The sequence below is a fragment of the Chionomys nivalis genome, chromosome 13, assembly GCF_950005125.1.
Source record: "Chionomys nivalis chromosome 13, mChiNiv1.1, whole genome shotgun sequence".
Lineage (NCBI taxonomy): Eukaryota > Metazoa > Chordata > Mammalia > Rodentia > Cricetidae > Chionomys > Chionomys nivalis.
Window position 1 is genome coordinate 68,575,170 of NC_080098.1, and position 19,741 is coordinate 68,594,910.

General features: G+C 53.2%; 2 protein-coding genes and 1 long non-coding RNA gene across 3 annotated transcripts in view; 2 read left to right on the forward strand and 1 right to left on the reverse strand.

The window, feature by feature from the left end:
* Cdhr2 (cadherin related family member 2) overlaps positions 1 to 317 on the forward strand; it is a 44,509-nt gene extending 44,192 nt beyond the window's left edge. Inside the window, exon 32 of the mRNA XM_057787076.1 lies at positions 164 to 317. Within this exon, the coding sequence (XP_057643059.1) occupies positions 164 to 304 (141 nt within the window). The 3' untranslated portion in view covers positions 305 to 317. The remainder of the gene's footprint in view (positions 1 to 163) is intronic.
* Positions 318 to 388: 71 nt separating this feature from the next.
* Positions 389 to 13,961, reverse strand: Gprin1 (G protein regulated inducer of neurite outgrowth 1). The gene is made up of 2 exons (XM_057788182.1): positions 13,804 to 13,961; positions 389 to 4,300 (listed from the first exon to the last, which is right to left on the reverse strand). The coding sequence occupies exon 2, from the start codon at positions 4,146 to 4,148 to the stop codon at positions 1,389 to 1,391; it is 2,760 nt and encodes a 919-aa protein (XP_057644165.1). The 5' UTR covers positions 4,149 to 4,300; positions 13,804 to 13,961; the 3' UTR covers positions 389 to 1,388.
* A 206-nt stretch (positions 13,962 to 14,167) lies between these two features.
* LOC130886232 (uncharacterized) lies at positions 14,168 to 16,578 on the forward strand. The gene is made up of 3 exons (XR_009058227.1): positions 14,168 to 14,269; positions 15,317 to 15,455; positions 16,470 to 16,578. It is a non-coding gene; the product is annotated as an uncharacterized LOC130886232 (long non-coding RNA).
* The last annotated feature ends 3,163 nt before the right edge of the window (positions 16,579 to 19,741 follow it).

Here is a 19,741-nt window from a genome sequence, read left to right on the forward strand (position 1 = left end):
TGTTATACAGCAAGGAGACAGAGGCCCCACAGGAGCGAGCCTAAGGAATGAGGGGGGGAACCTCCAGGCAAGGAGCCATCTGGTGACGAGTGCGAAAGCCCACTGCTGTCCTAGGGTCTGGGGCAAGAACTCCATCTTCACCCTTCCCTCCTTGTCTCTCCAGAAGCCGCTTCCACACAACTCGCCTGAACCAGACCCAGAGCCCCTGAGTGCAGTGCTCTCGGGAAGGCCGGTGAGCACAGGTAGACAGCAGAAGAGAGATCTGTCCTTCACCAACCCTGGCCTGGACACCGCAGACCTGTGATGGAGACCTTCATTCTTCGAGTGCAATCTGTATTGCCTGCCTTCCCCTAAATATAATATATGATCTTTCAATCATAGACAAGAGTTGGGGAGAGGTTTTATTACCAATGTATACTGTGACAGTTAGTAGCCAAAAACTGAGGCTCGAGGGAAAAGGACCAGGGCGCTGGGTGGTTACAAGGAACCTGGGGCTCACAGCATTGTGGGGGGGAAGGTGGCAGATAAGAGAAGGACCTTTAAAAGACAACTGCGGATGTCAAATGAGCTCTCTGTCCTGTCCCCATACCCAAGACCAGCTGTCATCCAGACACCCAGTGGCCTGAGACCTTCTAGGAGCCTCACTATGACCTTGGGTCCTGTGTAAGACCCTCTGATCTTTCCAGGACTCTCCCTTCTCAGCCAAGCCCCAGGGCACTCCTAGCCTTTGGCCTCTATGGGGAATGTGCATAGTGACTGGTTGGAGGGGAAACAGGGCTAGGGGGTCTAGGTGGGGAGAGACAGGAGTGGGGTTAGGACTACCAACAGCATGCAAGAGACACCCTGGCCGTGGGGCCAGCACCATGTGGAGACCCCTCACTGCTCAGACTCATGCCCCCCTCCCCCGCCCAGCCTCCCATTCAGAGTCTGCTTTTCTGGCGGCCTCGCACCAGTCCTAGCACACGCGGAGGAACACTTGGAGATCTGCATGCTACCTTTCCCAGTTCTAGGGACCTGGGCCGCCTGGAGGCCTCAAAGCACCAGTCTGGCCATCTCAGGAGCCTGCCTCAGCTCTGGGGTGGAGGGATGGGAGCAGGCACCTGTGCTCTCCCTGTACTACCCGAGGGAGTGGAGCGAAAGGCTGTGAGGGCACCGGGGTGGGATTGTCAAGGGCCAGATGTGTGGGCTCGTGGTCGCAAAGGGACTGGGAAAGGGGGTTTCGTCAGTGTTTGGGAAGGGAGGTTCTGGAAAAGAAGCCCCTAAAGGCTGCCCACTCCTCGGAGGCCTGAACGGGCGGGGTTGGGGGTGGGGCGTAGCTCTCAAGGGCTTGCTATCAAGAAGGGAGCCTGAGAAGGTTGGAAACCCGGGGCTACAAAATTGGGGACCGATCACTCGGCCGTGGGTCCCGCCCGCGAGCAGCATCGCGGCCGGCGCACACTCTGCAGCAGAGCGCGGAAGAGGCCAGGCGGGCGCTTGGCTGCGCCCTCGGCGGGCGCGGTGCGCACGGAGCCTGCACGGCCTGTGCCCGCGCGGACAGCGGGCGGCGGCGCCGGCGCCCCTTGGCGGCCGTGCTCCTCTATCTGGCGCTCCAGATGCTTCTGAATGGCCATGCCCAGCACCTCCACTTCCATGGAGGCGCCGTACACCTCCCATGTCATGCCTTTCTCGTCCCAGCTCACGTCGCGCACCGGCTCGGCCGCCTCCTGGGGTGCCATGGCGGCCGCCAACACCGAGCCGGGCCGGACCCGCACCTCTGGGAAGGCGGGCGGCGCGACGGGCGGTGCCGCGGTCTGCGGAGTCATTGGCCCGGTGGCCACGGAGCGCGTCTCGGCGGCTCCCAGCGACACCTGCAGGCCCGCGTCCCGGCGTGACGGTGGCCCGGGCGAGGGGCTGGGCGCGCGCGGTGCCGCCTGGAAGCTGAAGGCCGGGCCGGCCGCGCCGTCCTGCGGGGACATGGGGCTCACCGCCACCGAGACGCAGGCCTGAGCGCCGGCCTGTGTGCCCGCGTCCTCGCGGGGCGGTGGCGCTCCCGCGTCCCACGACGGCGCCTTGGTGAAGTTGTCGCGAGTCCGTGGCCCTATTGGGGACGCTGCACCCTCCGCGCGGGGGCTCTTCTGAGCCGCAGCTGCCACTAGGTCTTTCTGGCTGGTGCTGGCACAAGGCGCTGGCTCTGGCAGCACCCCGCTGCTCCGGGCATCTCTCAGAGGCTGGGCTGAACTGCAGGCTATACCATCGGATGGCCTGAAAGGGGCCTTGGCCTTCTCCAGAGGCAAAGGTGTGGTCTCAGCCGAGGTTTGAGACTCTGCTTTTCTAGGAGATGGAGATGCGGAGTCAGCCTTTCCTAGGGACACAGGTTCCACAGACGCAGGGGGGTCGACTTTTCCCGGAGGATCCACCTTCCCAGACACCTGTGGCTCCTCTTTTTGCAAAGTTGGCACCTCCACCTTTCCCGGGGATGTGGCACCCGGAAGCTGGGTTACCACCTTGATCCCAGACTTGGGCTCAGCACTCCCTGAGGCCCTGGTGGAGTTCACAGGATTCCTCTTTTCTGGAGCCTTCGCCTCTGGATTGCCTTCTGCTCTTTCAGAGGCCATGAGATCCACCTTTCCTGGGGACACCATAGCTAGTTTTCCTGAAACCGTTGGGACCATTTTTCCTAACGTCGTGGAGTCGGCTTCTTTAGAGAGAACAGTTTCTGCCTTTCCCTGGCTTGCAGAGCCCATCTTGCTGGAAGTGAGGGGTCCAGCCTTCTCCGAGGACTGTGGGTCTCCTTTCCTCTCAGCCGCTGTCTCAGCTTTTGCAGCAGACAGGGACCCCCATGTCCCCAGAGACTTGGCATCTCCTGAACTTGAAGACACAGGGTCTGTCTTTCCTGAAGACTCGGGATTCCCTTTTTGAGATGTTTTTATGTTTCCTGTGACTGTTGTGTGATCTGCCCTTCTAGAAGACTTTGTGTCCTCTCTTCCTGAGGATAGGGTTTCTGTCTTCACCAACGACACGCGTTCTGCCTGCCCAGAAGACAAGAGTTCTGGTTTCACTGGGGACACAAGTTCCACATTTCTTAAGGAAACTGGGCCCACACTGCCTGGAGGTGCCGGACTGTTCACAGGTGCTGCGTCCGTCTTTGCCGGAAGCATACCTCCCGGCTGTCCAGCCGATACTGCTTCTGTCATTCTCGTAGACACAGACCCACCCTCTCCTGAGGAGGGAGGGTCTACTTTTCCAAGAGACCGAGGAGGGTCCTCTTTTGCTGAGGACAAAGTTTCTGTATTTCCCACAGCTGCAGGATCCGCCATCCCCAAACATACAGGATTCACCTTTTTGGTCCCAGGAGTCACTGTTCCTGAGGATACAAGTTCTGTCTTGCTTGATGACCCTGAAGTTATCGTTCCTGAGAATCCAGGATCTGCCTTTTTAATGGATGCAGGGTCTGCCTTTTCTGGAGGGTCCATATCTTTTTTCTCCAAAGACACAAGATCTCCCTTTGGTGTAGACCCAGGGTGCTCTCTTTTGGAATATGTGGGATCCTCCTTTCTTGGCTCCACTTTGCCTGAGGATACAGACTCTCCCTTTCTTACAGACACAGGGTCTTCCCCTCCTGGAGAGGCTGTATCCACCATACTGGAGCACATTGGATCTACTCTTCCCAAGGACCCGGAATCCTCCTTCCTTGGAGTTGCACAATCCATCCTTCCAACAGTTCCAGGCTCCCCCTTTCCACAGATTGCAGGCTCTATTTTTCCCATCAACACAGATTCTTCCTTCCTCAAGGACCCAGCCTCTTCCCTTCCTGTGGGAGTAGAATCTGTCTGCTTCAAGGAGTTGGAATCCATCTTTTCCAAGAACACAGGATTTCTGTTCTCTGGGGTCGTAGGAGCAGCTTCTGCTGAGGACACAGGCTCTGGCTTCCCAAACAAAGCTGTTTCAGAGGCTCCTGAGATCAAGGCTCCATGTCCTCTCACTGTCTCTGGCAGAGGAGTGCAGGGAGGAGAGGAGCAGGCTAAGTTCCCAGCGGGGCTCTCAGAGCAGGAGGCCCCTTCCCCAGCCCCACTGGGACCGCTGTGTCTGGAGTCCATGCCTAGGCTTTGGTCAAGGGTATGCTTTGGGGGTGCAGGGATGGTCTTTGGGGAGGAGCAGCAGTCCCTCATGACCGGGCCCCCAGTGCCCAGGCTCCCATTGTGTGGGAAGCAGAGGGGTCTTGGGGGGCTGGAGTCCTTCTGAAGCAGTTGGAGCCAGGTTGGTCTTCAGTACTGATCATCTACCCTCAGAGCCATGTTTGAGCTCAGGACAGCTGTGGCTTCTGAAACAGACAGAACAGACTCAGGCTTAGGACACACTCCAGGGGGACGACTCAGCCATGTCCAGGCTCCTCCCTGGATTCTCTGTCCCTATCTGGTCCTCTCGTCAAGAAGGCCTCAGCTAAAACCATGAACTCAATCCTATCACTCCCTGCACCATCACACGCAACAACCATCTAAGAAGCCAGTGCTCCCAGCACTCAGGATACCACGGCAGGAGAATTTCTAGCATGAGGCCAAGCTGGCTACATAGTACCCAGCCTCGAGACAGACAGACAAACTGACCCTTCACAGCTTGACCAATCTGACCTTTCAACTTCACTACAGTCTCCCTGCCTTTGTCAGCCTTATCTCACGCAACTGCTTCCGAAAGGGAGGCACTTGTTCTCAAGGCCAATGGCTGGAAACTTTTGATGTCACTGGGCCAGAAGGGTCATTTCAATGAGGGGAGCAAGCTGCATGCGAAACAAGGTGGGGGTAGCGTAACTGGCAAACTGTAGAGTGCATGGCTTTCCGAAGGGGGATCAAAGGCTGTCCTGGAGGCTTGAAACCTGGGAACTCTTGCTCTGGTGCCGTAGGAAAATGAGAAATCCAGACTTTGATGTAAAATATGCTAACTAATTCAAGATTTAAATAAAAACCCCAAACACGACGTGGGCCAAAGAAAACATGTCTGTAGGCCACCAGTTTATGTCTGTGTAGGGGAGCTGTGAACGGCCCGTCAAGGAAAGGACACAGTCATGAGCTTTCATAGACTGCTCTGAGGTGGTGTAGCAGTTGCACTAGAAGGAGAAAGGAGTTGGCCAAGACCCAGGAGGAAGCCAGTCAGCTTCTCATTGAAGTGGTCTGCCCTCATTCTCATAGCCCCGCCTATGCAATGGGCCCTGGACAGCTACAGCGCCCTGAAGGTCCGCCCTTCAGGCAGAAATGAGATCTGTAGAACTGGTGGAAGGCAATTGGCTGTAGTGAACGATGGTGGGCGTGGTCTGCAGAGTGCTGGGTAAGGTGGGGGATTGCTGGGCTGGAGATCGGAGGAGAGAGGAAACTGTTTGGGATGAGACCCGTTTGTGATGCCTGGGGAGCGTCTGGGTGAGGGGCCAGCAGGCAGATAGATGGACCTAGGAGAAACTGCCATTACCCATGCCGCAGCCAGAATGAGCAGAGTTGGTGATGGTGTTGGGGTGATGGCCCCCAGACAATCTTACCCACGGTCAGGCCAGAATCTCTAGAGCAGCAGTCCTCAACCAGTGAGTCGCAACCCCTTCAGGTTGAGTATCAGCTATCCATCAGATATTTACATTATGATTCATAACAGTAGCAAAATTATAGTTATGAAGCAACAATGAAATAATTTTATGGTTGGGGTCACCAAACATGAGGCACTGTATTTGAGGGTCACGGCATTAGGAAGGTTGAGAACCAGTGCTCTAGAGCCTCTCGGCTTTCATAGGCCATGAACCACCTGTCAGCAAAATATAATGAATCCGCCTTCAAAACGTATCCAAACCTGGCTGCCATCCTGGGCCCCTGCCATCCTGGGCCCCACGCGTCAACACTCTGCACCTGGATTACCCTTACTTTCCCTTCCCCTATCCAGTTTATTCTTAAAAGCTGTGGGAAGGATCTTAAACCCCAGGCAGATCACATCCTTCTGATCAGAACCGCTCGCATCTCCCCAGCTGGTGCGAACAAGCAGCAGATAGAGTAACACCGGACACCCTGCATTTGCTGGTTCTGTTGTCTCTGGTCCACCCTCCTTGCATCCTCCCCTCTCTGTGTGCGATTTTAGCTTCAGTGGACTACCACATGGTTTCTTAAATACCACCCAACGCTCTCAGGGCCTTTCCACCGGCCAGCTCACTCCAGGTCCTGGATGGTTTACTCTCTGAGGTCTTTCCTGATCTATCCTGTATAAACTAGTCATCCTCAATGCTGACGTCACTCTCCATCCACTGTGTGTCTATATAGACAGTCTCACTGTGTAGGCTGTGTGTGGCTGGCTTGGAACTCTCTATGTAGACCAGGCTAGCCTCAAATTCTCAGAACTCTATCTACCTTTCCCTCCTCAGTGCTGGGGTTAAAGGGACCACACCCAGTTTTGTTTTCCTGAATTTTTAAAATCCAAAATACTTGTTACTGTCTGTTGTGTTGTAGATCTGTGTTCATTGAATGCTAGCCCCTTGGGGCGGCACAGTTGTAATCGCAGTGTTTGGCAACAAAAGCAGGAGCTTGAATTTGAGGTCAGCCAGGGCTACATCGCAAGACCTGGTTTCAAAACAAATCATAACACACACACACAGTCACACACACAGTCACACAAGGACTTCTAAGCAATGGGGACTTTACTGTTCTCATCCACACATCAGCGTGAAGAACAACTGGCATGTACACAGGAAGGAAATTCTCAGGACGTATTAGCCATGTGAAAGACTGCATGAGCCTTCGACATCCAGCAGCGCTGCTCCTAGACCCAGACTCCCCTTATTCTTGTTGGGAAATTAAACCGGCTGTGCTCTTTTAGGAAGGGTGTTTGTCAATCTCTGCATGTGTTTACAAGACACATGGTGATTTAGCCAGCAAGCCCCCTTCTAAGGATATTCCTGCAGACACAGGATGGTACCTCAGTGTACAGGAGAGCCCCCAGTGGTGAGGAAGTCAGAAATGGCCAGGGTATGTGAGACAGCCACATGGACCACCACACAGGCACTGGAACATGTAGAGTGATGAGGAGAGATGCCTGAGAGAGACTGAGCAAGCAAAGACACTAGGGACAGGGCAGCATGACCGCCAGGATTCTGAGCGTGTGGCTGAGGGAAACCATGTACGTGTTCATGGGATTATTTATAGGCAGAAAATTCCAAGATAAAATCTCGTGAAACTTTCATTGTGACAGCCTCTTTATAGTAAGACCTGGATCTGAGGGCAAAAGAGCCTTTCTTTGTATTTGGGTCTGAATTCAGGTTGCAGGTGAGCACTGCACGTGTGCTGTGACAGTGGCCGTGTGTCCTGAGAAACACGTGCTGTGGGTGATCTTGCAGTTGCTTGAATAGCACAATGTGTACTTAGTACAACCCTAAACAGTGTGGGTCACCAACTCTCTGTGGCCTCTGGATGCAATCAGGAGACTCAGTCAATTTGAGATGATACTGGTAATCTCTAAATCTGAGATGATACTGGTAATCTCTAGCACACCATCTATAGTTAATGAAAATGCACAATTTAAATTATGTGCAGGTGTTTCTCTGCATATAGGTATATGTGCATGTGTGCAGAAACCGAGGAGACCAGAGGTGTTCTCCTGGAACTCCTCCCCCTGGAACTAGAATTACAGGTGGTTGTAACACGGATGCTGGGAACTGAGTAGGGGTCCTTTGCAAGCGCACTAAGTGTTCTTAACTGGGAAGCCATCTCTCCAGCCCTATATTAACTTAAAAGAATAAACAGAAGGAGTTCACCCTAAAAAAAAACAGCAAAGGGTTGTGAATGTAGCTCGGTGGATTGCCTGGCATGTGCAGGGCCCTGGGTTCCTTTCCCAAACCACAAGAAAACCAACTAACAGTTTCAAACTGTAGGTCCCCTACACCAGTGACCCAGCCATTGTCAGGTCATCCTCCTGGGCACTGCACACTTTCTGTGTCCATAGGAATGGCAGCACAGGTGAGGAGCACTTTGTGCTGAACCTGAGGAGGCAATTCTGTTGCTCTCACTCCATTTTGCAGGGCTGCACAGTTTTGAAAAAACGGGAAAGTGAGAGAAGCCTCTACTGGCTCTGTGTGAGGAAGTCATCTCCCCAATGTGTGTCTAAGCCCATATAGTCACCTCCTTTCTTCGTCGGTATTTATCTTCTATAACTCTCACACCCAAGCAACACAGACACACACACACACACACAGAGAGAGAGAGAGAGAGAGAGAGAGAGAGAGAGAACGAGAGAGAGAGAGAGAGAGAGAGAGAGAGAGAGAGAGAGCCAGAGAGCGAGAGAGCGAGAGAGAGAGAGCTTTGTGCACAGCCATGGCTTGGCATTCCCTCCTGTCTCAGCTTCCACACACCCTCTGCTGTGAGAATCTTTTCCTTCTAGACTGTGTCATTAACATTTTGGTTCTCAGCTTAAATGTTCCCTCCTCCAGGAAGTCTTTTTTGCCCACCAGCTTCCTCTGGAGTCTCATGGCCCCTTCCTGTATCCCCCTTCCCAGGTTTCTATCACTCTGCATGTGCCCATTTTTTTTTTTTTTGGTTATTGTTGTTGTTGTTGTTTTTCCTCGAGACAGTCTTCCTCTGTAGCTGTGGAGCCTGTCCTAGAACTCACTCTGTAGTCCAGGCTGGCCTTGAACTCACAGAGTTCCGCCTGTCTCTACCTCCCGAGTGAGGGATTAAAGGTGTGTGCCAACCTGTGTCCATTTAACCTGAGTCCCTGACTGGACTTCAGGTTCCTGCTGGGTCCTAATTGTTCACCACTGGACTCCCTAAATCTCAAGTCTGAGGCTTGGGGTGACGGTAGTCATCCCAGGAATGGACACACAGGGAGGCAGACTTGCTGAGGACTCTAGGCTCCTCGGTATTGGAGAGCTGAACTGGATGCCTTTTTAGTTTATGGGGGGTGTGCAAGAGTCATGTGGGTGTGGTTGAAGTTTTGGATCTGGATTCCATCAGCATAAAAGCGAGGGTATGGAAGAACCCTAGTCTGCAGGGACAGGCAGGCATCGGACATGAGCGGCATGTGTGGGTCTCTCTTCGTTTACTTTGCCCACCAATAGTGATGTTGGGCTAGAGCAAAGGAGATGACTAAAGGTCCCGAAGCAAGAGAGACCCCAATACCCTCGAGTGAAGGAGCCTGGAAGGAATCACGGTGGGAGTCATGACAAAAATACTGGACCCTAGAAAGCGGTAGCGGCACCCAGTTCCAGCTTCTGTGACAAATGAGAATGCACCCACTAACGCAACACTTACTGGACACTTCTGCAAATTCCACGTGCTGGGGATAAGCCATGTAGAATGTGGTCCCTGACCTCCGGATACGGGAAAGGATGAGGAGAGGGTAATAAGCCAGTAGTAAATAAATGATGTCATTTCTGATATGCAATGTTGTGAGGACAAAGGAGTGGGCAGCTGGTCTGGCAGCTGGTCAAGAAGGCCCCTCTGAGGAGGTTAACATCGGAGCCAGCCATGAGAAGGCCAGAGAGGTTGGAGCAGAGCTGGTATCAGAGAGGGAGCGGATGGGAGGGAGAGGCCTTGGGGAAGTGGTGGGTACTATCCTAAGGGCACCGAGCAAACACTGCTGTGCTTTAAACAGGAAGTGTGTGAGTGACTGTTCTGTGGCCAGGTCCTTAATTCACTGAGCAAAGTCACACATATGGATTTTTTATATTTTAAATATTGGCTCATTTTCCATATACCACGAAGGCCAAACAAAACAATTGTTCTGGTCGATTTTGTGACCCATCTTGTCCTTGGGACTGTGGGAATGAATATGATAAACCTGAGTGATTGGGCAGATGGCCAAGAGAAAGTACCCGGATTCCAGTGAGGACCCAGGTCTGTTTGCCGTGCTTCCCAGTTTCCTCCTTTGGAACACAGAAATGTAACAGCTGCCCAGCAATTACACAGGGAGGGAGTACAGCCCGCAAGGGTCAGAAAAGGCTAAAGGAGCGGTTCCCTGGCCCTTACTACCCCTTAATTCACACCGGTAGTCCAGCCCATCCTAGGGTCTCCCCACAGCAGCCCCTGCCTCCTGTGTGTGGCCTGGGCAGAAAGTGCAGACAGCTCACCGGTCAGCAGGGCCCTTCTCACTAACCCCACCACTCACACCAACTCATGCCTCCCTCCCCACCAGGCCTGTCGTGAGAATTAGAGTAGATGAGGGGTGCGCATGGTTCTGCGCATGTTAGGGCCAGGCTGTGTAGATGGAAAGACTGTTTTTATCTACTCAGCCTGTCAGAGCCCAGCTGTGCTCCCGGGAGGGGGCGGGGGTGGGGGGCTGAGTCTGAAATGGTTGCAGCAGAGACAAAATTCAGCAAAATCTGGCGTTAGGACATGCTTGTTTGGCCTACAATGCTAACAAATTATTTTTTTAAGTCAGTGTGTGTGTGTGTCTATATGTTGTGTGTCTGTGTGTATGTGTCTCTGTGTGTTGTGTGTCTCTGTGTGTATGTGTGTGTCTCTGTGTTTGTCTGTGTGTCTCTCTCTGTGTGTATATATGTGTCTCTGTGTGTTTGTGCATGTATGTCTGTGTGTGTCTATGTGTATGTGTGTGTCTGTGTGTGTATATATGTGTTTGTGTGTGTCTGTGCATGTGTGTATGTCTCTGTGTGTGTCTGTATGTGTTTAGGTGTGTGTATGAGTCTGTGTGTCTGTGTGTGTCTGTGTGTATGTGTGTGTGTCTCTGTGTGTATATATGTGTTCGTGTGTGTCTGTGCATGTGTGTGTGTCTCTGAGTGTCTGTATGTGTGTGTATGTGTCTGTGTGTGTGTGTTTGTGCGTGTATGTCTGTGTGTCTCTGTGTCTGTATGTGTGTGTATGTGTCTGTGTGTGTGTTTATGTGTGTGTCTGTGTGTCTCTCTGTGTGTCTGTGTGTATATATGTGTCTGTGCGTGTATGTTTGTGTGTGTGTCTGTGTGTGTCCATATGTACCAAAGGTCAACCTTGGATCTTGTTCCTTGGGAGCTGTCCACCTTGTTTTGGGGGCAGGATCTCTCACTGGAACCTGGGACTCACCCATTAGGCAGGCTAGCTGGCCAGTGAGGCTCAGGGACCTTCCTGTCTCTGGTTCTCTGGAGCTTTTTTTGTGTGGGTGGAGGGGATCAAACCTCTCTAGCATCTTAAGTCAATTTTAAATAAAGGAGCAAAGTCATCAACATCTAAACATTGATAGAGTCCATGTGGAAATCCAATGTCCAGGATTATTCTGGCAAACTAAAATTTGGCAAGCTGAGCATGCTTCCTGCAGAGCAACGGCCAGCTGGAGCTGAGAACAGTGTCCTGAAGGAGGCGAGTAGCCACAATCCCCACCCTCCTGATGGTGTCCTGGGTACTAACTGTCCATTGCCACTCATCTCTGATCCTCATGCCACTCATACATGATCCTCATGTATGTTACCTTCCTGTCCTGCAGCGTCTAAGTTTTCACACCTTACTCACATGCCAAGAAAAGCAGGAAGTTACTCTGCCCAAGTGCTTATGGAGCCCACACAACTGTCCGGCAGGAGATATGCTCCTGGTCTCCAAGAAGGAAGCGGGAAGTCCAGTAGGTAGGCATGGCCAGGTGTTAGTATGCCCCTACTGCAAAGCCAGGAAGAGGTTGGCATCCCAGTTCTCAGCTCCAGGTTCTCAGCTTCTGAGGTGGGATTGGGCCCAGTACAGGGGACGGACAGCTTGTCTAGATGTGGGTTAAGCCCCAACCTAGTCACTAACTTGTCCTGTGACTTTGTGTGGGTTTTCCCACTCTGGGAGCCTCAGTCTCCCTCCAATGGCCAGAGACAAGCTCCAAAGGATCTGCTGCTTACAGGTCTGGGGAAATCCTTCCTGGCTTGAGAGGAGTCTCAGTAGCTTCCAGCCATTACTCCAAGGTAGCCCAGGCCTGGAGCCCTACATCCTCTTCCTCCACCCTTCCACCGGAAACCATCTCCATTCCTTTCCTACCTCATGCTTAGCCCTGGACCCAGAACCCCCAGGCTCATTTTACCATGTAGACTCCACGACAACGGGGACCCTTATCATCCCTCGCCATAGATGAGGACCCTGAAGTCAAAGCCTGGATTCTTCTCAATCAACATCTGGACACTAAAGCTAGACTCTTTTCTTTCTCTTTGTGTGTATGTGTGTGTGTGTGTGTGAATGTGGGTATTCTCATGCACACATGAAAGTCAGAGGACCATCTCAGGGGTCAGTTCTTCACTACCAAGGTCTTCCTGTTGTACACCTTCAGCTTCTAGGGATCCTCCTCTCCCCTCTTACAGCTGGAGTGCTGCGGTTAGGCTTTGGATGGGTTCTGGAGGGCTGAACTCAGGTCCAAACACTGGCTCCTAAAGTCCCTTTCTTTTTGGCCTACACCAAAGATCCTTCAAATCCTATGGGCTTCATAGGCAACAGAACCAGAAAGCATCGTAGAGCAAGTCAATGTCTCTGCATCCACACACATGCCTTTGGGGACACGCACACCTCATGGGCACACGGCTGCATATTTGGACTGGACATAAGGAGGTGTGCGTGATCCATATAGGTAGCAGGCTGAAATGACCGTGTAGGCGAATGGGGGAGGGGCAATTCATCTGGTATGCAAATGAGCAAGTGGACCGTTTGTGGAGGGACTGCACCAGCTCATGCCAGTCTGGGCCAGGACCTGGTCCTATGTCCCAGACTGTCTACCCTGTGAGCACAGGATGGCCTGTGCTTTTATGCCTTGTGGGAGCCACTGGGGACCCTGTGGGCGTGGGCATCTGCCATCACGTGGCCTTAGGGTTTCACCTTGGGAGAGCTAGCCTGAGGGTATGCATAGGCCCTTGTGTTTGGGCTATCCTGGGAACGCAGAGGTGCGAGCAGAGACGCAGGGCTAGCCTGGCTCTTCCTTTCCCTCTAGGATTTCTTCTCAGTCTGGAGTCATCTCTACACCCCCAGCCAGGGCCAGAGCTGCCAGGCACCTGCAAGCATCTCCTGCTATGGCAACAAGACTGACAAAGGCTTGTGTATGTCTGTGAGTGTGACTGAAAATCCCAGGTTTCTGCCACTTGTCCCCTCATCTAGTGCCCTCACAGCGACAAGCTACCACAGGTGACGGAGTCTATAACAAAAGGCCTTCTCTGAGAGACATTCCCCACACCATCTGTCCATTTGTCCATCCACCAGTCCACAGAAGGGCAAGAATGGACGTTCAAGGGTGTGCAGACGTGTGCTGGTGTGGGCTGAAGAAGAGCGGTAAGCTGAGAGACAAAGCGAGTGTGTGCGAAAGGGTCACAGCCTATTCCAGGGTGTAGGGTGCAGAAGGGGCATAAGCACAAGCTGGCCAGAGCAGGGCTGCTGGGTGTCGATTAGAGTATCGCTGACTTGATCCAGGATGGGTGCTGTGACTGCGTAGACCCCACTGAGTGCCCTGGGTGGGTGTACAGGTGGCGGGTTTGTGAATCTGATGGGATGACCAAGGGCCATGGTTGTGTGTGTGTGTGTGTACCTGTGGCCTCGTCTAAAGATGAGGTTCCCAGGCACGATCGCGGTGTGCGACCACGTCCAGGAGTGTGTGCCGGGTGGGATGAATCAATGAGAGCAGCCCCTCCCCCCGGTGGCGGGAATCGCCCCCTCCTGCACCGCGGTGCGAAACAAAGCGGCGGGCCGCGGGGCTGGACGCGGGGCGGCCTGCCCACACCACAGGCCGGGGCAGTGCACCGGGGCCGGGCCCCGCCCCACCGCGCCCCGCCCCGCCGCCCCCGCCCCGCAGCCCGAGCCCCGCGCGGTCCAGGACCCTGGACAGCGATCCCAGCCCGCGCGCCCAGCCGCCCCAAGCATGCTGGCCGCTTACCTGCGCCGGCTCCTCGCAGCTCCGGTTCCCGCCGCGCAGACCACCCCTATGCTCCCGGCCGCGCTGGCGGGCGGACCCGACTCCGCGCTGTCCCCGGTCGGCTGGGCGCCCCGCCCCGGGCATGCGCGCTGGGCGCACCCGGGAGCCGGGAGGGGGCGCCGCGGGGGCGCGCGAGGGCCGGCAGACGCCGCCCGGGCCCGGGGGGCCGCGCGCCCTCCCGCTGCTCAGCTGGGAGCACCGCGGGAGCACGGGCGGCGGCGACCCCGGAACCCAGGTCGTCCCGATCTGCCAGCTGCCTAGGCGAGGAGATTTCCCGCTTCCCCCTCGGCCGCACTTCCGGCCTCTGAGCCCTCCGCCCCGCCCCCGGCCCTTTGTTTCGCTGCTGCCCACGCTCCCGCGAGTGGCCGCCCAGGGCTGGGAGGATCCCTGCTTCCTCCCTGCAGCATCCTCCCACCCTCTGGTCAGGGTAAGCCCGGTCCTCCCCCTGGATGCCCTCCAACAATTTATCTCACCTCATTGAGCCTCAGTTTCTAGGTCTGTAAAATGGGACTAGCATTAAATCACCTCAGAGTGGTCGTGGAATAAAAGGTTCCTGGAGTCGATGTCCAGGGCTTCCACTTGAGTCTGCAGAAGGCGTGAGGACTCACTGCCCATTTCCCTCTACAGCAGAGGAGTGGGACCCTTCCACTTCCGTCTCTCAGATGAGGACTCTGTCTTGGAAGTGACTAGAGATCCTTGTGCCTGAATTGTGAAAGCCACCTGCTAAAATAATAACGAAGGCAAATGAAACTTTTAGGCAGGGACACAGAGCTAAAATTTGGCTTATAGATGTCAATGACTTTCGAGTCCAGTCACTCAGGAGCAAGGGGATACTTTATCCACATTTTTCAAATACAGATAAGTTTCTTGTTTGCGGCCAGGTCGAATTGCAAATTCATACAGGTCACTCCCCGCAGCCTCACACTTTGGCTTATGTCTTAGGAGCCACTTCTTATCTGATCACCAACTTAAAATAAAATCTAGATAGCAAGTGAGGATTAAAAATTCACAGGAAAGCCTAGAGTTAGGGACGCTGCCTCTAACCAGGCACTCAGGAGTTTAGGCAGGTCGGTAAGCCTGAGCTCCAAGCCAGCCTGGGCTACAAAGTGAGTCCTAGATCAGCCTTGGCAAGACTTATCTAGTAAAACAGAGAGGCTCTGTTCCCAAAAATCTCAAAACAATGAAATTCAAATGCAGACCTCTTCTTCGGAATAAATACGGAGCGCGGGTCCGTTTTCAGGACCACGGACAGCGCAGAGTCTCTCTCTCTCTCTCTCTCTCTCTCTCTCTCTCTCTCTCTCTCTCTCTCTCTCTCTCTCTCTCTCTCTCTCTCGTTATTGGTGCTGAAAATGGTTCTCCTACTGCCCATGAGGGTACTTAATTAGCTTCAGAATTTACAAACCCTGTTTCGCATTCATCATCTCATCTTGCACCGGCCGCCTCTTCAAGGTGAGCGTTATTGGTTTTGTGACAGAGGAAGCAACCGAGGCTTAGGAGGTCCAGGAGACACCGAAAGTGGCAAGAACCGGCTTTGAGTTACAACATTCTCCCCAGAGGCAGAACGACGCTGGAGCAGAACCAAGTATATTGAGAAGGCTGTGGTAGTGTTTCAGGTGAGGAAAGGGACCCGGAAGTCTTTTCTTGGGTGGATACTAGGAGACCCTTACCTGGGGAGGGGGAGAATCAACTGGCCTTAGTCATGAGGTGGATGTTGACAGAGGCTCTTGTTGGTCCTCTGAGATTCCACCTTGTGGATGGAGAACACATACTGTATGCGTGTTGGGGAAAGGGGGTGCTTGTGGGGTGACCACCCTAAGTTATGAGTCCAGAGTTGAACTCTAATGCTGCCACAGCTGGAGGCACCCCGATGGAGAGCTGACAGCCATGGGGGTGGGGAGGGCGTCAGCATACGGAGGGAGCATTTTAAACAAGCAGGCAAGCATTAGAATCCTAGTGCCTTCCAAGGAAACACCAGGCTGCTCTGAAAACGGGGGGAAGGAAGGGCAGTGAGCAAGGAGACATCGTTCGCAGGAAGTCTGCACCCTGAGAAACAGAAGAGGCATGGTGGCACACTTCTGTAATTCCAGCACTCAGAGGAGGGGAGAGAGGAGGATCAGAAATTCATGGTCAGCTTGGACTCCATACGATCCTGTCTTTTCCAGAAAGGGAAAAAGGAAAAGAAGAAAGAACAAAAATGAATGTGGCAGCTTCCACAGAGGCAGAGGAGGTTGGGATGGGAGGGGCCAGGACAGAAGGAAAGGGAAAGATGCCAGCAAGAGGGGGCAGGAGTCTGGAAGGAGGGATGAGATGCAGATCCTGGAGATGCCTCCGAGAGCCTGGGGTGAAGATGAAAGGCATGTGGCTGGCCTGTGAGGTTCTAGGACACCAGCAGGGGGTGAGAAGGTGACCCAGGGAGGGGAAGCAGCCAACACAAGGTTATGAAGACAGCAGCCACAGTGGATGCCTGAAGCTTAGATCTTCAGGGAAGTCTTAGAAAGTGGAATAAGTGTGCACCAGAATTCCTCTGGCTAAGGGCAAAGGACCTGGAGAATGCATAGGACAACACTTGGCAGATGTTCCTTAGGGACTGTCCCTGGGTTATCCATGCTGCTGTGGTCTCTTCCTAGGCATCTTCCTATGCCAAGTGGTTCCAGCAGTCTGGGTGCTTCTCTTTGACAAAGACTTGGGTAGTGGATTGTTGAGAGTCCTCTTGGTGGGCGCATCTGAAAGGTAAGGTCAGAAACTCTGGCTGTGTCTGCTATGAGGTCATGGTTGAGACCTCTTTCCATAGGTCATTCTGTACCTCATGACTGCTTTTGTTCCAAAGGGACTTGCTAATAAAATCACATTTTAAAATTTCTGGGCAGCGAAGCACTTGCTAGAGCAGATGAGAAACAGAAAATGGGCAAGAAAGCAGCTTCTGCGTGCTCAGTGTTGGCATTGCCAGTCACTAGCTTCAAGATCTCTGAACCTCATGGCACTGTGTGTAACACTAGGCTTCCAGAGGTCCGCAAGTGCCCAGCATCGTGTAGCCTTTGTGTAGATCACCACTGCTAATGGCACGTCTCACACAGATGTCCTTTCTCGTTGTGGTACCCACATTCTCCCTAGGGGACTACTTCAGCACCCATCTATGGGGCAGGTGGTAACCCAGATCTGGCCAGCCACCATCTAGTAATTCATTCCGGGGATAGGGTGAAGCAGGGGACCAAACACAGGGCAAGTGGCTTTTTTACTTTTCTGTAATTTTAGGTGAGGCTAGACTGATGACGTGCCTACTTGGAGTTATATGTGTCGGGCCTTCTAGGAGCTTTCTGGAGAGTTATATGTGTCCCTTTATGGAGAATCTACCAAGGCCTGAAACTTGGTCTCACCTTATAATAAACCTACATGGTCATCTACACCCATGTGATATCCGTGTACGTGTGTGTATCTGTGTGTTTGTGCCTCAGGTTGGACTGCGGCTGGGGAGCCATACACCTTCACATGCACCAGAAGATAAACAAGTGCCTGCCGCTCCTTGGCGAGTGCCCAGGCTGGGGGTGGAATAAACAATCCCAGTGACTTTCTGAAAAGAGAGCGTGTGTGGCAACAGGCACCATGGAGACAAGCAGACTGTATCAGAGCAGAGAAGCAGCCAGCCCCCAGTGCCACTCTGAGTGCCTGTACGCACAAGCTCACAAGCCACACAATGTGTATCTCATGTTCTCCCTCCCTCTCTGTCATGTCCATATCATGTTCATGTCTATTTCAAACACAATCGTGTTTCACACCCAGGACTGCCCACTCCTGGGCTCTAGCCAGATAACCTCATTCCAGTTTTGCTGGAAGCTAAAGGCTTTGGAATAGCTTTGAGATGACTAATTGATAACATCGGTTCCGATCTATGCTGGACTTCAGCTTTTAGCAAATCGAATCCTCCAGAGGTAGCGTGTGCGTGAGGTGTGTGTGTGTGTGTATTAGGATTATGGTGAGCAGGAGTGTGCAAACCCATCTTTGTGCATCATTCTTGCACACAGTTCTTGTGCTTCAGGGAGAGATGTGCAGTTCAAGTTTTCATGCTCTTCAAGAAGCCCCCAGGCCACACACCCCTTCAGGATCCGTGCCCCTCCCAGGTGATGATGTTAGTGCTCCCTAAGTGCTCCACCTCATCTTATTTCTTAAGGAAAGCCCACTGAGATGGAAAATGATGAGTTCCACTAGACAGATGAGAGGAGTAACTCACTAGGGCCACACAGAATGGGACAAAGCCAGGAGCTGTCCTGTGGCCATACAGACACATGCAGCACCCATGTCTGTGCACTGACTCCCAGTTAGCCTAGATAGCTAACACCTGGCAAGGCCTTCCTGACCTCCCCACATATACTGCTCCCAGGCCCTCATCCTGCTGCCCCAAGAATCACGAGAATCCTTGTTTGGCCTGAGAACAACTAGCTGGGCACGGTGGTGCAGGCATGTATTCCCAGCTGCTCAGGAAGCAAGAGGATTGAGAGCTTGAGGCTAGCCTGGACTATAATGAGTTCTAGACTAGCCTGGGCAATTGAACAAGAACCTGGCTGTCTAGAAGTAAACATAAAAACGGGCTGTGGTTGCAGCGTGGCAGTAGAATACTTGCCTAGCATATACCACACTCTGGGTTCGATCTCCAGTACTGAAAGAAAGTAAAAGTAAGAAAGAGCTCACACTCTGATGCCCATACAGGCTCCTTCCCTACCCCCTGCAACTCCCCACTCCTAACAGCTGAAGGCTGGGGTGGCCCAGGATTTGGATGGGTGACTCAGGCTGAATCATGGCCCAGCTGCTCTTGATAGCCCCTCCCCCCTCTGCTCATAGAGCCTGTTTGGAGGGCAGGGGTGGGCCTTGGTGTTTGGTGGGGGGAACAGGGAGCAGGTGGGAGGAACAATAGGGGACAGAGCACTTAAGAAAGAGACACAATGCAAAAGGTCTTCCCAGGAAGCCCTGCTTCTTATTCCACCAGGAATGGGCCAGGAGCTCCTCGTCTAATCCCTGAACTCATTTTGGCTCCCTGCCCCCACCTCACAGCCCTAATAAAATAATACTGACATTAACTAGTCTAATTGATCACCCCCAGTTAGCATCTCTCACTCTGCAGTTGATAAAGACCTTTCCATCTGGCGGTGGAAACGCACATCCTCACTTTGGAGCCGAGGAAATCAAAGTTCTGAGAGCTCCTGTGAGCTAGCCAATATCACATGTCCGTGAGATGAAAGAACCAGGGCAAAAGTTCAGGCCTCCTTGGTCCAGCCTGTCAAGGTGAGCACGGAGCAGCTGAGCAGAGGAGCTGGTAGAAACACGGTGGGTGGGGCAACTGGAAGGCATTAAGGGCATCAAAAAGGTACCGTGGCGTGGCACAGTCGAGCCAGGGCTAGGGTAGTGAGAGGCATGGCTAAGTAGAGAATGGTAGATGGGTGATTAAAACTTCTCTCCTTCCCTGTAATTAGTGGATCACGGAATTGTCTGTGCCTTCAAATCTTTCATTGTCATTGATCAATATTCAAAGCATGATGTTCCCCTGGAAAATGCTTTGGTTTCGGAGACTTTTCTTCTGGAAACCTCCATTTTCTTATATGGAAACCATGAGCCCAGGCTCTGGTAAGGTAGGCTGTAAGAGCTTGAGAGAAATCACCACCCTGCCCTTTCGGAGCTGTGAAGGACTCCACAAAGGCTGCCACTGCTTGTCACTTTGTATCACCATTTAACATCTACGGGTGCTGGGCAGAGGGTAGAGTGGGCTTTTGGAAGCCTCAGGGCATCGCTGAACAGGAAGTGGGTAACATCTCTTCCTTCCCCCTGCCTGGGCTCTGTCTGGCCTTCCCCCACCCTCAGCTCAGGAGCCTGTTTCTAGGCAACCAGATGGATGCAGAGATGGTTTGGAGGG